The 16,645-nt window shown below is 36.3% G+C and overlaps 1 protein-coding gene across 1 annotated transcript in view; it reads right to left on the reverse strand.

The window, feature by feature from the left end:
* Positions 1–16,645, reverse strand: part of AGTPBP1 (ATP/GTP binding carboxypeptidase 1) — a gene marked incomplete at its 3' end in the record, with an annotated part of 63,260 nt that overhangs the window by 42,702 nt on the left and 3,913 nt on the right. Inside the window, exons 2-9 of the mRNA XM_080362870.1 lie at positions 10,181–10,312; positions 9,086–9,156; positions 5,034–5,164; positions 4,424–4,491; positions 3,961–4,024; positions 3,451–3,597; positions 3,046–3,177; positions 136–229 (exon numbers count right to left, since the gene is read on the reverse strand). Coding sequence (XP_080218996.1) covers positions 136–229; positions 3,046–3,177; positions 3,451–3,597; positions 3,961–4,024; positions 4,424–4,491; positions 5,034–5,164; positions 9,086–9,117 — 668 coding nt within the window. The 5' untranslated portion in view covers positions 9,118–9,156; positions 10,181–10,312. The remainder of the gene's footprint in view (positions 1–135; positions 230–3,045; positions 3,178–3,450; positions 3,598–3,960; positions 4,025–4,423; positions 4,492–5,033; positions 5,165–9,085; positions 9,157–10,180; positions 10,313–16,645) is intronic.

A 16,645-nucleotide genomic window follows, 5' to 3' on the forward strand; every position in this document is an offset into this window, starting at 1 on the left:
TCTCACCTCCTTTCATTTCAGCTTTCCAGTTATGAGTTGCATTCGATTTATCTGATATTAATTCTTCATTTACACTTAAGTTTTGAAATTCATCTATGGTTTTTCCATATACTATATTAAAGAGACCTTACTTACTTCATAAGGCTTGTGTTCTTTTTACTAAAAGGGCCAATGATCTTAAACATCAGTTCTACTACTCCATTCTTTCCCAAGGACACTGCATTTACAGCTGTAAGAGTTAAAAGCAATCCATTTTAAGATAATGTAATAAGAAAAGCAGAAGGAAAAAAAAATATCAATATACTCAAACTAAAATCCCTGAGATTTAATTTTGAAGTACAAACCATGTTAGACATATTTGTGCTTTAACACATACAATGACAAGCAGACGCTGCTCTGCACATAATTAGTATGATAATCAAATTCTGATAAAACTTGGGAAAGACCAAAAAAAGCCCAAACCTTTACAAATAAAATAATGTACTGCTTCCAATGCTTGCTTCTGCTCTTTTTGTTGGTAAGATAAACTAGAAAAATAATTTCCTTCTAAAAAAAAATCACTTTTTATCAAGACAGCAGGGTTTCTAAAGCTTCAAGTCTAACAAGTTCTATGACTTGCTATTATCCTTCACTATCAGGATAAACAGGCACATCCACCAAGATTTGAAAGCCAGGTGTTCATTGTAAAATTTAGGAATGCCATTGGTATAAGCTTTTCTGAGCTACATTATGCATGTATGTCCTCAGGAAAAAAAAAAAAAAAAAAAAAAATATTACTTGAAAGGGAGCAAGTTAAAAGAAATGATGTTAAGACCTACATTTAAGAAAAGCATTCTAGTTGTAAATATACCTGAAGTCCAATGCTCACTGAAAATACAAACTGCTGAAACAGACAAAGAAATTCAATTCCTGACTTGAGTTTAGCCATATGCAGTCCTAACAAAGAAGGAAGAGAACAACTAATAATTTAACACAATGTTTCTATAGACATATCAACAACAAAAGGGGGGCTAAGGAGAACCTCCATCCTTTAGTGGATGCATGGGGAAACATAGTGACAGAGGACAACAAACAGGCTGAGGTACTAAATGCCTTCTTTGCCTCAGTCTTCAACAGTCAGAACAGTTGTGATACACAGTCCCAAGCCAGAAGACAGGGACAGGGAGTAGAATAAAGCACAAATAATCCAAGGGAAAATGGTTAGTAACCTGCTACACCACTCGGACAGACACAAGTCTATGGGATCCATCCAAAGGTACGGAGGGAGCTGGCAGAGGTGCTCAGTGAGCCACTTCACATCATTTATCAGCAGTCATGGTTAACCAGGGAGGTCTCAGTTGACTGGAGGTTGGCAAATGTGACGTCCATCTACAGGAAGGGCTGACAGGAGGATCTGGGGAACTACAGATCTGTCAGTCTGACCTTGGTGCCAGGGAAGGTCATGGAACAGATCATTCTGAGTGACATTACATGGCACATACAAGACAACCAAGCAATCAGTCCTGGTCAGCATGGGTTTACGAAAGGCAGGTCCTGCTTGACCAACCTGATCTCCTTCTATGACAAGGTGACCCATTAGTGGATGAGGGAAGGGCTGTAGATCTTGCCTACCTAGACTTCAGTAAAGCCTTTGACACTGTATCCCACAGCATTCTCCTGGAGAAGCTGGCAGCTCATGGCCTGGATGGGTGTACTCTTTACTGGGTAAAAAATTGGCTGGATGGCCGGGATCAAAGAGTTGTGGTTGAACGGAGCCAAATCCAGCTGGAGGCCAGTCATGAGTGGTGTTCCCCAGGGCTCAGTATTAGGGCCAGTTCTGTTTAATCTCTTTATCAATGATCTGGATGAGGGGATTGAGTGCAACCTTAGTAAATTTGCAGGAGACGCCAAGTTAGGTGGGAGTGTTGATCTGCTGGAGGGTAGGAAGGCCATACAGAGGGATCTGGACAGACTGGATCGATGGAGTGAGGCCAGTTTTATGAGGTTCAACAGGGTCAAGTTGAAACAAATCCTGCACTTTTGTCACAACAACACCAGGCAGCGCTACAGGCTTGGGGAAGAGTGACTGGAAAGCTGCCTAGTGGAAAAGGGCATTGGGGTTTTGGTTGACAGGTGGCTGAACATGAGCCAGCAGTGTGCTCAGGTGGCCAAAAAGGCCGACAGCATCCTGGCTTGTATTAGAACTAGTGTGGCCAGCAGGACTAGGGAAGTGATCGTCCCCCGGTACTCAGCACTGGCGAGGCCACACCTCAAAGCTTCCACATTTTTAAAGTATTGAGACTTTATGAATTACATGTGCTCAAGTGAATGTCCTAAAATCATAACCTTATTGATCATCAAATTAGTTCTCTTGGAGGAATGTAGTTATGTTTTCCATTTCTTCCACTTACTTAAGAGGCTTAATGGCCATTTTGAGCTCGAAGGATAAACTTAAAGAGCACCTGGCAGACAGCAGAGATACTATGAGAACCACACTATTTTCATCAACTTCCTACCGCCTGCCCAGACAAGGAATTAGACTCTTGCAGTAGACTATTAGTCCAAAAGTAGGGCACTTCAACACAAAAACAAGGGAAAGGTTAAATAAAGAAAAAAAGTATTTTTTCTGTGAACCAAGTTTTAAATTAACAACCAAGAACGAAATAAGAAAAAGCAAAAAACCCATGAATAATAAGGAGAACAATTATTTAATCTGAAGCGCTTTTGCAAGCACAACAGTAGCATTCTTTAATCTTAAAGCATCAGTATTTATGCAAATTAGATTACTCAAAATGTCGCACATCCAATAGCACTGGTCAAAACAATCTCAAATATATATAAATGTACCCACACACTAAACAAAAACCAAAGATACACAAGAAGTACAAACATGCTTCACAGCTTTCATTAGAATTCAAATAATTTTATATAAAAAGCAAATACTCAGATAAAAATAATTACTTCAAACATCAAACATTAAACAAGCACTTAGATCCATTTTTTAATCATATCTAGGTAAAAATTTTCATATCACATGGGAAGAAAATAATTATCTGCAATACTTACAATTAGTTGAGTAAACTCTTAATACTTGAAGACATGGTAATACCAGCCTGTGGTTCTGCAAATTCTGCCTCACTAAATTCAGTGGTATGTTTAGGACACCATTAATTCTTGCTTTCATGCCAATCTTTTTGTCTGACATGAAAGAAATGCAAAATCAATCACATTAATTTTGAAATCATTATCAAAATATAAAAAATAAATGAACTGTGAATTCTTTCTACTGATAATGTCAACTCTGTGTATCTTCTTTTCATAATTCTTTCCTCCCCTCTATTTTACTTCTCCTTTTATTCTCCTCTACCAATTTTGAATACATGGATGTTTATAAAACAGAAATTTTTTCTTAAGTTTCAAGTATAAAACTGTCAAGTGTTAAGCAATACTACTTAAGTATATTATCATCACCTTTTGGACCAATTTTTGCAAGAAGGGTATGAAGAAGCACCATTAATTCTTCGTTTAGTGGAGAGTCTTTGCTAGCAGTCAACAGCAGCTGCAGTAAGATCTGTGTTCCTCCTTTAGTGACCAAGACGCTTGCTCTCCGACCACCACCTAGAAATTAAAACTCAACTGATTTCTCCAAAGCTAAAGAACAACTAAGTACCCAAGCTATAGTTATCATAAAGGAAGTCTTCAGAACAGCAATATTTTCTTCATGTGTGACTGTACTATACAAGAAAATGCTGGACTTAGACTCATAGCAACATAAATTATTTGCATATAATCATGTGAAAGATGACTTCAGTCTTCATGATCTTTTTATTCTGCATATAAATCAGCTTTAGCAAACATCAGAAACAAGCAAACAAACAAAAAACCCACCACCAAACACACGCGTACACACACAAAAAATCCCCAAAGACTGCAGAAGAAAACAGGAATACAATCACAAATTGCTTCTTAATGAAAACTTACCAACTGAGACTACCTCAATGAGAATATTCAATATATTTAGAATAGTTTGAGGATCTTTTGTATTCTGCAATAGAAACCACAGAGATTTCTTTGCTAAATGTAGAAGTTGAATACAGTGGTTTAAATATTTACAGCTCAAACAAATTACCACCACTAAATTAAACAGAACTTAAGATGTAGCCACCCAGCTAACCATCCCAGTATGAAGCCTGAATGAACCACAAAACCAATTAAAATCAAGTTTGTAGTATAGCATATTAATTAGAACTGATAGTCGCCAAATCATTTCTTAAAATATTTTAAAATAAAGGGAGAGAAATTCTTAAAGACCATATCAAATCATTACAGTACTACAAAAGTTTTGGAGACTAGCTAGGATAACAACATATTTAATAATATGGAGCCCAAGGATAAAAGGAAAATCTGCTATGCACCCACAACCACAAAAATTAAAAGGTTTTACCTCTAGGGTTGACAGGATAATGTCTATTCCAGTAGAGCCCTTAGAAGTCATCTCCTTCCTGGTTTTTTCTGCCAGCAGAAAAAAGATCATTTTTCTTTTACTATATTAGCGTGAAGGAAAAAAATGTGTTCATATACAGATTGATCAGAAAATCTACACTGCAAATAATAAAACCTATTAAAAACTGCAAATATGTATATAAAACTAAAATAAATAAAATACTTAAGTGATTGTAAAACTCATTTTTGCTTTCACTTGTTCAACAATCTTGTCATGCCCTAGGAAAAAAAAAAAAACCTGTAAAGAAAAAAATCTCCAAGGAAGCTCTCTTCCAGTTACCTCTACCACTCATATATATGTGAATACACACATATATATACACTGTGAACTATGACTTAAATTGTAGCTGATGATACAAAATTTACTCAGTGTAACCAATACCATCCCAGATAGCACTGAACATGGCCTTAAACAGGTGTTATCAACAATCAGTGACAAAAACAGATGGAAAATCAAGTTCACCAAACAGAAACAAAAATCTAGCAAGGAAAAAAGACAAGAAGTAAGGCTCACAAGGAAAACTACTGAAACCACAAATGTAGACATTTACCTTGACTCTGAACCAGATGAAGGATCTTTGAGGTAACATATCTGGCATTGCCTCCTTCTCCTGATACAGAGTCCAAATTGATCTTCTCCAGCTGTGACAGTAAAGATGTAGTCCGAGAGCTGGCAGAAATACTACAAGAAAGATTATTTACATTAGTTTTTCCATCTAGATCAGAGGAAAAAACAACAACAGAAATCCCATGTCAGTAAGGCGAGTGGTTAATGTGCCTTCATATTTTATCTCAATCGGAAAAAAGTCTGAATTTTCCTTAATTCTGGCAAATTTACTGATTTTGCAAAGCCTGCATTGCAGCAGACTGATTATATACAACATCCTCAAGAGTAACTGTGAACAGAGAAATCAGTTGCAGCAAATAAAATCCAGATACAGGTACAAATGTTGTTTACCTATGTCAATTACCGTAACTTACATTTAGTACAATTTATCTTAAGTATCAGGATACTGTATCAAACCTGTCATTCTGGCCACAAGACTGCTTGTCTTACAGGCTGGTGTTTTGAAGTGAAAGAAAAGATTATCATTCATAAAGTGAGCAAACCAGCAACTACCAGAAGAAAAAGAACACCATTTTGAAGAAAAAAAATTGTAAGATGTCCAAAGCTATCATCAGAGTTTGGATTCATTTTGCACACAACGTTATTTTGGTCTGACATAAAATTGCCTTGAAAATGTATTTTAATATAAGAAACAATTTCAAACCTCGTTTTCATATACATAGGTAGATTGCAGAGAAAAAAATAAATGTAAATATTTACAGTATTCAAAATAAAGTCAATCTAGAAATTGTTTTGTTTGCTCTCCAGTTTTAGATTATAACAACTATTCAGAATAGTCTTGAGATTCACATTCCCACATGAAAGTAAGTTTTAGACAAATATTTAATATTTGAATTATAGTCATGTAATTAGCTAGAGGAAATAATGGTTTCCAAGGATTAAACTATCTTGGCTTTTCACTTTTGTAACATTAGAGTCCCGAAATAATCAACAATAATTCATATTAAATACATACTGTTCTGACTATCTGCAATAAAACTTAAGTATATAACATCAGTTTTATAAATACCGTCAGTTTTGTTTATAACAATGAGGAATTATTACTCCTTAATATATATTTTACATCTGTGTAAAGGTTTCACGCTTACAGTTAACTCTACTAAAATAATTAGTTTAGATGTGGACAAAAATGTTAAAATCAAGGAAAAAAAGTAGATAATGGCAAAGGATGTACTGCTGTGAAAGTAAATTGGTATAACAGCTGCTGAGGAAACTGTTTTCACCACTTTTATTTTTCCACACTGACATCTAAATAAGAAGCAGAAGCAAAAAGTAGTTTTGGATTACAGATACTTACAAGATGGTAACATCAGTAATAAGAAATGGTTATACTTATTATAGAACTTAAATAAAAATAATTTTATATTGTGAAGTATATCACCTTTGCTGTTATTTGATAAGTTATGATTTTAAAGCATCTTTCAATGTAAAATAAATCTGTTCTGGTTGCTGAAATACTACCTCTTTTGTAAAAGTAAAGCATCATCCCTACAAACCCTTCTCATCGTCCATATGTTGGTAAAGCTTCGAATACATATGTTGTATTTTAATGCCACTGTCTGGCTCATGGGACCTGTTACGCTCTCATATATGAAAAAACAGATGCATTTTCAAGAAAAACTCAAACCACCTTTGACTGTTGGCAGCCTCACCCATTTGGTTTGTTCTTCCACAATCCTCTGTGCAAAGAAGATAAAATCATTAACCTTCAGCTACTCAGTTTCTGCTCCTTGACTCTCATGGACACAACCACCAGGTTTGCCATCTCTGTCTTTCACTACTTAACCCAAATCTCACGAGTCCTGAAGACAACCATAATTACTATTCTGGAAAGGATTTAGACTTTCTTTGAACATCCTAAAGTAAAGTTTACATGGCTTATTTGATGCCATACACTGCATGTCTCCATAGGCATGAAACTCCTTCTCCATCCTATGCTCAAATGCCGCATCTCAAAATGCCCCTCACACCACCATCTCACTTGCAGAAAGGAAGCTTGCCCTTTCTCTCGACTGTTGCCAAACCATATAGCACGACTCTAGCTAACCAGAGAGCTTTGTGGATTTCCTTCTTCTTTGATTAGGAAAGCTATGAGTAGATATAGAGGAAGCAACTGCCCAGACAGTGAGGAACATGGGACTTCAGGGGTTCACACTTGAAACAGAACTCCCTCAACAAGAAAACACCTTCTCAAAGAAAATTTCCTCACTGCAGGGACATTTCTTCCAGTCCCATCAGCTCCAAAAAGGTTTAGGCATTCTTACTCTGGTTATGAAGAAATGCTAGATTCACAGCTCTCCATTACTCACTGTACACTACCTCCACTACACAAACAGTATAACACATCATTACACCTTCCTAAGTGCCTGCTCACAATGGTAACTCTACTATGTCTGTCATGGCAGCCCATAAAAACTCAGTTATATTAGAACAGTTTTCGGCTATTCGTCTTGTAAGAATCCTTCCAAGATAACAGTCAAATGAAGTAATCAGAAACCATCTGTTTCCTCACTGCACTTCCTTCCTCTGAAACTGCTGTTTGCAGTCGGTCAGCACACCGACGCACCAGGAAGCATCTTCTCCCACAGTAAACAGGCCTCCCGTATTTCAGTATGCCATAGACAGCCTTTAAAAAACTACTTTAAAGGAGGTGGGCTTCTTGGGAGTTTGTTTTCATTTTATTCCAATGCAAACGACTTCATTTTTTTTTTCCTTGACCAGTTCCACAGTTACCAAATAATCTTTAGAGAGCTGATACTTTGATTAGTCTAGAGCTATCTCTGTACATTAAATTCACCATTCATGACGTAGGGAACAACTGTTTTGAATTGCATGGATGGAAACTTTCATTTTAATTCAAGAACTGAAGAAGAATAAACAGCACTTAAGTAAGCACTCTGCAAATAGCTAATATTCTTTGTGATAGTGTACTTTACATATTATGATTAGTAGTATTTCTAAGAATAACCATTGCTGATGGAGAATTTGACTTCGCTTATCATAATGCCCAAGGAATTAACATGCCCTAAGTAGAAAATGTAACAGCGTAGTTACTACTTCTTTTGATCCGTCTCTCAAACAGGAACAACCAATCTCTGATATCAAGCTGTTCCACTGTTAATGTTGGCAAAAGCAAAGATGATTCTACATGCAAGTATTTAAATTCAAATTTTAAATCCATACCAAGACATAAAATGAATCTGCAGTAGAGCACGTCAGCAAACTGATCCACTCATTTAGAAAATAATTGGTATTTCAGAAAACCAAGACTGCAGCCGAAATTCCCTATTTTGCCACCTTTGGATTGCTTTTTTTAAAATCTGATCAGATGGTTTGATTTAAGAAGGTGGTGTAACCTGTGCTAGCTTAAGAAAATAGTAAGACTGAATTTCAATTTTCAATAGACTTTCAATAGTTTCCTGATGCTTAACAGACACGTTGCCTTCCATACCTAATCTCATAACTTTTTCAAATGTTTGTTAAAACAAGGTATCATTAAAATAGCAAAGCAACTTTTCAACTCTTGAAATCTTCCATAATCTCATTCTTTTTTGTCCTAGCTGTGTGTTGGATTCTGGGATTGTTGGACAATGATATAAATCTTACAACAAATTCATGGGTTCTTACACAGTATTATATACTTGTACTTTAATTTCTTTAGTAGAAATCATTTTATGTTTTGCCAATATTTGCAAAAAGTTATTAACTGATAATTGTTTCAATTAAATTTAATGTATGTTTTATCTTTGAACATGTTGAACTAAATTCTTTCAATTTAAAAAGTTTTTTATTAAATTGGAAGCTACTTTATACTAATCCATGTTGACTTCTTCAGTGTTCCAGGACATCAACTAACACATTCTTACTGGGGATCCATACATTTTATTTTATTTATCTTATTATTAAGATGAAGACTGTTTCTTCACAAATCTCAAATAGTTTGATGTTGAGAAGTCACTATAGGTTTAAATTTACCTTTTTTCAGATGTTGTTTTTAGTTTGTTCATATCGGAAATCTGATTCTTCAAATCACCATCTCTGATAACCTGGAAGATATTAAATAACTACAAATTATCAACATCTTTTGTTCTTTAATGATGAAATACTACTACTATATTTCATGTGTCTACACTAGAAATACTAAATACGTTAATTCACATTGGTTACATTTCCGACACTGTCACAAGCTGTTTGTTCTTCAGTCTATTTGACCCAGTTTTTAAAATAAATTCTTGCAATATAAGGATGAAGTATGATTCTACTTTAAAATTCAGTCCTACCAGACTCAGAGAGTCTGATTCTCATAAAACAGAAATTTATATCAGTTGCTTAACAGACAATATTTTCATGTCTGTGACAAAATCTAAATGAACAAAGCTTTTGCTGAAGCTAGCAAATACACTTCTTTAAACTTACTTGACAATGTTGTGAGATGTCACAACATACTTATTTCTGACTGCCATTTCATAACTAGGATAACTAGGACTAGAGGCACAGTGAGAAAGATGGAGTGTTTGGTGTTCTTATTTAAGCAAGACCTGAATACATTTCTTGGACACAAACCATATCGTGCTAAGGACTCAATTTTCCTATCCTTTTAAGGAGTAGTGTCCTCAGGGTACACTGCTTCCTCAAACAGTGCCTCCAAGCAATTAGGATTGCAGTCTACAGGACCATTAACTGAACCTCAGCACTTCCATTTGAGATCTAGTATGAATGACAAATACTCCCACTGTAAAAAAAAATAACCCAAACAAAAGCAGTGTTCTCAAACTGCACAGTGGTTAGTTTCAAGGTAGAACATGGAGGAAAGGGAAAAAACAATGTTCAAAGATATAGGTGGTGAGAATGAAAACAAAGCACTTGTTCTCTTGGTATATACAGGCAAGAAATTCAGTCAAATACACACACAGACGACTCCTCCCCCCAAGAGAAATCTGAAATACTTCTCAAAAATCCTTATTGTCAGTACATAAAATAATCAGGGTTTTATTACTGGTAAATTCCACTCTGCCATGGCTAAAAGCCTAAAGCAGATGAAGTATGAAGCAAGCTTACTTCCAGACCTACCTGAAAGCAGAACCTTTTCCCAGCAGCCAGGAAGTAAATGCTCGGCTTTTCCCAAGAATTCCAGCTTGACTCAAGTTAACAGGTGTCCTAGATATGTCCAAGTACCCTTCAAGTGTAAACTATCTTGACTTCCTTTAAAGAAAATGAATAGTTACAAGAGAATAGCTGTGTCCACAACAATGCAGGCAATTTCACAAATTATAAATCTGGATTATTCAAACCAGGCTGCAGGTCTTACTAGGGGTAAAATATTAGATTCAAGCAGCCAAGTGCCATTTTGCTTGCAGCGCTGACCCGCTGTCAGCGAGATGATGAACAGTCTGCTAGTGCCAACAGTGTGTACAGGTTATAGTGTACTGAACTGCCATACAAGCAGAGCCAGTTACAGAGCTGAACTATCTTGAACTGCAAGGTCTTACTTTCTTTTTCTCTAAATTCACCACAAAGTATTTCAGTAAGCATCAAATGCTCTAGGTCAACAAGAAAAGACAAGTAAAGAAGAAAAAGCAGAAGAACATCTGCAAAAAAACCCAGAAGGACCAGTGAGAAAAAGAGATAGAAATGCATATATAAGCAATCCATAGCGCTGTGGTGGAACATTTATGCATACTAAAGTAATAAAATCTCTCTTTAATATTTTATTAGGTGACGCAAAATCAACTTCCAAACTATTTTAAAAACTTCTAATATTATCCTTATTTCAAACAAAGGATTAATAGAATGGTAAAGGCAGAAGGTGCGTGGATCTCAATTCAAACATACTTTTAAAACACATTTAATGCCTCTTGCCTGCCAGTGGTAGTAGAGCTGAAGGTAAATTAGCATCAGCTTTTCTACATTTAAAAGACAAAAAATGACATTAAGAGAAAAGAGCCTCAGGTTGGAGGGGAACAGAGGAGAGCAGGGAGTGTCGACTAGTTAAACTTCAAGCTGATGTATGCAGGATTCTGTGCCATCTCTCCCTGCCTTTTCACATTGTCTGTGCAACGTTATACCCTTCATCCTCCCACCTGCAGAGGGGAAACAGGCAGCTCCTTCACAGGAAATTTCTCCAGACAGGCAAGGTTCCAAACCACAAAGCTGCACTCACTGCAATAATGCTACCAAAACTAAGATAAATTAAATGGACTTAAGGAAGTTATGCATAATTTTCACCTTTTCTTTTCACTTCAGAGAAACAAAGACATGCCTTATGTTACATGTATTTTCCTCCCTTCTTCGTGAATTCTTTGTCACTAAGCCACTGACTCACCTTCTCTTCTGATCCATCTTTTCAGCCCTATGAAACTTCGCCACTCACTGGCAAAGCTCTTGGGAAAGGGCAGGGGATACCCCCCAATATTGACCTTTCATGTAAGTTTTGGCATGTGCTGAAATGTAATGGAATAACACGGAACCCAGACTCCTGCTTCCTCAATAATTACTCTAACCACAAAGCTACTGCACAAAATGGCAAGCACTATCACAAAAGAATTCTTTTGCTCAAAACAATGGCTGAAGAAACAAACTGGTACCATTTCGTTAAGACATCACATTCAAGCATGTCTATTAGGCATTACTGGGAGTGCCTGATAGGCTACAGAGGACTCATAAGAACATAATCTTCCTAAATATGAAGCCAATTTACATGCATTAGAAGAACAACAAGATGCTCAGCCTCCCCAAGCCAGCAACAGTCCTGGTCAGATATTGTAAGAGATTTCAGAGGAAATCTTACTGACACAAGATGGATATCCATCTGCATGGGGGGGCAGGAAAGGGGAGTTAGTAATTATGCTACTGTGCTCTTAATTATGAACACTAATACTATTCTACTCACACAGGTGACTGGACCTCAGGGCCTGTGCAAGAAAACATGACAGGATTATGACCAGGGTCACAGAATCCATATGTCGCTATCCTGTTATATAAACAACCTCAACTCTAGTTCTTTTCATATGAGCAAAGAGACTTCTAGATTTGGGCTTTTCTTTACTGAATGCCAGGTTTAAGGTTTCGTACCTTACTGCAACCCCTGAAGATCACACATCAAGTACTTGTCCAAGCTCTTCATTAGGGATACCAAACAAAACCCCCTTTTTCCTTGATCTCACCTATCTGTCTCTGATCCACAGTCAAAACCGGCTCCTGATTCTTCCAGAAAGCAGTGTCTCAGTCCCATTTTAGGCATGCATTTACTTACTGCTTTGGGGAAAGAGAAACGTGAAATGCAGTCTGTTTCAAAAAAATAAGAAAATAAATGAAAATCCACTTATCCAAAATCAGGCCAGTGCCTGTCCCACTTCCCTTGTTTTGTCTTCGCTCCTAGAGAAATCTTTTTTTTATTTTCACACAAATATTGGGAACTTCATACCATAGTAGAAAGCCACCTAATAATCAAATTTACTCGCCATCATCTACCTAATAATGGAAAGAAGGAATTAAAAAAACCCAAATGCTACTAACCAAATACTTTGCATGCACTACCACGTAGCTCTCTTTGCATCTTCTTTAAGATTCCGGTATTTAAACTGATGCATGTATTTCTGAGGAAAGTGAGCATACCTCTTACTTACTGCAAACCATCCAGGTGGAATTTCTACATGCTCCGAACGACCATCTTTAAAAAAACCTGAAGAAACCCAATTAAACTCTGCACAGTAGTGCATGGCTCTACTGCACCAAAACCTGCAGTTAAGTGTATTCACTGTGAATTGTTTTCCCTTTTATTTCCCATTAATCTCTAATGGACAGCAAAGACAGCAGGCATAAAACCAAACTCCAATCCTTACTCTATGAAAAGAGGCACAGTCACCATTACAACATGTCAGTGCTGAACACTTTCATTGCCATTTTTATAATATCACATCCAAAAGAAATTCTCATATGTTAAACACGCAGTAACCTCACAGCTGAGTCTCAAAACTTTTAACCAACAGCAGCTCTGTTTTCATGGTTGCACTTTTTTTCTTTTTGTTTTTCATTGAAACTGGAAGTTTCTAATATATAGATTTAAAATATATATCTATATTTGGGAATTACACTGGATTGTCTTGCCATCAAGCCCATTTTCATGCAATGGAAAATCTCCTCAAAAAGTATGTTTTCAAACTACCGCCATGAAAGACAAATCTACCAGTATCTGGCAAGCTAGTGGCAGGCAAAGGGGGCAGCACCAGTCAGACAGGACAAAATGGCTCTGCGACAAAACCAGCCATGTTCAGAAACAACATGTATATAGCACGCCTGAGAAAGCCTGAGGCTGAAAAAACTCCAGTGTTCGTGGTAAAATCCCGCAATTAGAACCCTCTCAGGGAAAATAAAGATAATCTGTCTGCTACTGAAGCTGGGAGACATTCTCAGTTTAAATAAACAGAATTCACGTGCTTCAACTGACAAAAACACTTCAACATGGAACACGTCTGTCTTGGAAGCATAAGTGTGACTAAAAAATTTAAAGTATTTTTGTATTTTATTTTCTTAAACCTTTCCCAACCCCCAAGCCCCCTTCTCTTCATCCCTCCCACCCCCCAAAATAATAAAAATTAAAAAAATAAAATTTAAAAAAATAATAATAATAAAAAAAATAAAGAAGAAAGCCAGAGACCTCTGAAATCTCTGAAATTTTCCCTGGTTAATATCAGGACATTCCCACTTTCCTGCAAAATACTTTGTAACTACATTCCAATGAAGAAAGATCTTTTTATCAAATGAAAATAGAAAAACCAAACACAAGTATGGATATGCACAGTTTACTCATACTATTGAATCCGTTCTACTTGCAGTATATTCTATTTTATTTTTATTTTCTTGAAACTCGTTTTCTTAACTAGTAGACTTTATATATCAATAAAGGCCTATTTTTTGAGTCTGTTCACTATATATTAAAATATTTATTATCATAAATAAATTACAAAAATCACATAAAGATATATTCCTGAAGAGACAAAACAAAGTTTCCGTTTTATTGTGCATATCTACCATAATAAGTCTGCAAAACCTGTAAGATTGTTCATCTATATATATTTCCACATTTTGCTTTGTATCCAAAGCTAGATGCATCCCAAGATGTTTTCAAAGCCAGAGCACAAGACTTCACTTAACTCATCATGATACTATTGATTTGAAAGGTTAAAAAAAGTAACCAGGAGCAAGTAAAAAGGAAGGAATCCAAAGCTGAGATGACAGAATTGTGTCAAAAAGCAATGAATTAAAAAAACAGAGAAAGGAGTATGAACTGGGGGGAAAAAAAAAAGAAAAAAAAAAAGTAGTAATGATTTAAAAATTCATAAATGCTAGGTAGAAAAAGAAAAAAAAAAAAAAAAAGTAAGCTAAATCAAAACCTTCCACTGGATCAGGAGATTGCATTCTTGGGTATGCTACCTCTTACAGAAGTACATGTGGGTCCCCCCAGTCCTAGTGCAGATTCAACCAGGAGCAAACTGGCCTGTAAGAGGATATCATTTCACTCACCTCGAAGTCTCGGAAGCTGTCCATAGGTCAAAATACTCTTTTTCAAGACACTGAAAAAGTCTGTTTAAACACAACCATATAAAAAGACTACGACATTCTTTGGGCTCTAGGCAATTGTAATCCCAAAATACTACTTGTGGTTTACTTTTAAACATATAAGTAAATTGTTTGCAGGAGCAGACTATTTACTACTTACCTAAGTAAACAGGCCCTGTGTTCAAAATCTAGGATGTGCAGCAACATATGACAGCGAGAGACACCATCCCAGCACCAAAGAGCAAACTACCCAGAATTCTTGTAGAGAGCAGGTCAACAGCATGACAATCAGCATCCTAAATATCCCTGCACAATATGGAAAACTGCAGTATGTTACTTGAGATTACACAAGAAACATTCACCAGGACAGCACAGTGCTCTTCCTTTGGCAGTAGTAAGAACCAGTCACTGCTACTAACACAGTGGTGCTGCCTTCATCTCATCTTCTTGTACTATAAGTAGGACAATCACCTTAACCAAAACATGAGACCTAATGTTAGATTAAAACTCTCACAGACCACTTCAAGATGCCAGTTATTTGTACAAAATGCTTCGTATCCTGAAAGCTCAATCCACAGCAAAACACGAAGATTTTGGGTATCTATAATCCCAATTTAAAACTCAAGTGATTTAAAACCTGGGGAAATCCTCCAAGCTTCACAACTAAATTTCAAGCTGGCAAATCCTACATTGTACTCAACCACAATCTAGTAAACAGAACACATATACATAAAGAGTTATAACTAATGTGGGAGTGAAAATCTGTTTTCTGAAGTTGCCTGTTCCTAGCCCAGTTCCTGAACCTTCTTCTGAAAGCACTGGGAAGTAAAAATATAGACTTCCCACCCCATCCCAAATCTGACTTAATGGGCATCTCACAGGAACTAAAGTCCCAGCCAACAGCCTGGAGAGAGAATTTTCAGTACTGGCTGTTTCTTAAATTAAATTGTAAATTAGGACAGAATGGTTTGAAGTACACACTAAACAGTTACCTCTTCCTAATACTTCAACACACAGCAATGCAAAAAGCTTTTAGTGTCATAAAAAAATAATAACGTACCTACAATACATTAAAAGTGCTTCTTCTATGAGAAAAAGTTTCTTCAATATACTAGAAAAACTACAGATACTTGTCTTCCAGATGGAATTGTAAGACTTAATGTGCAAATGGCAGAAGATAACCATTTATTCTATGACTAAAGCTAAGCAACTGCTCTGAATAGGAAAAAAAAAAAAAAAAAATAAAAAAAAATCTAAGTTTTTGCTGGAAAAGAGTCTGATTTTCAAACTCAAAATAAACTGAAAAGGCTAATAACCTTTGCTAGCCAAATAAAAAATACTTTTGAAAACCAGGTACTGCCTTTTCCTTGTACCTTTTGCTATAAATATTTATAGTAGGAAACAAAAAAGTCAGTTGATTAGTTTCCCACTGCTGCATTATAGCACAGTACTGACTTTTTGATGTGACTAGATAAACTGCAGTAAACTCCAGACATTCAACATGACATACACAAAGCTTTGCAGCAGGTTGAAGCACCAAAGCCCTGTACAGCAACTTGCCAACTATGTAATACAGCTGATTACCACCAGTACACTGTTATGGAAAAGACTGCCTTAGATTATTGAATTATTGGGTATACTGCTTCTTATAGAGGCTGATTAGAAAATGTTTATATAGATTTCACTCAGCATAAGTAAGTTTGCTTACTGTAACTTTTGAAGGCTGTGAACCTTTAAACTTTCTTCTTTGCTAAGTGAAAAAGTCTTCAAGCTAGAAGACAGGGGGAGCTGCGACCCTGGAGACAAGCAAAGGAATAGAATGGTGTCCAACAGAAGAATATTTTGGCTGTTGTCAATAACTTATATTCTCCACCTACAGGTACAAAATAGCAACTGGAGGTCAGACCTATAATTGACAGCCTGCCTGACAAAAATTATGAGACCCAATGAAGAATGGGAAATCCTCAAATGCTAATT

This window comes from Nesoenas mayeri (genome assembly GCF_963082525.1).
Source record: "Nesoenas mayeri genome assembly, chromosome: Z".
NCBI classification, from domain to species: Eukaryota; Metazoa; Chordata; class Aves; order Columbiformes; family Columbidae; genus Nesoenas; species Nesoenas mayeri.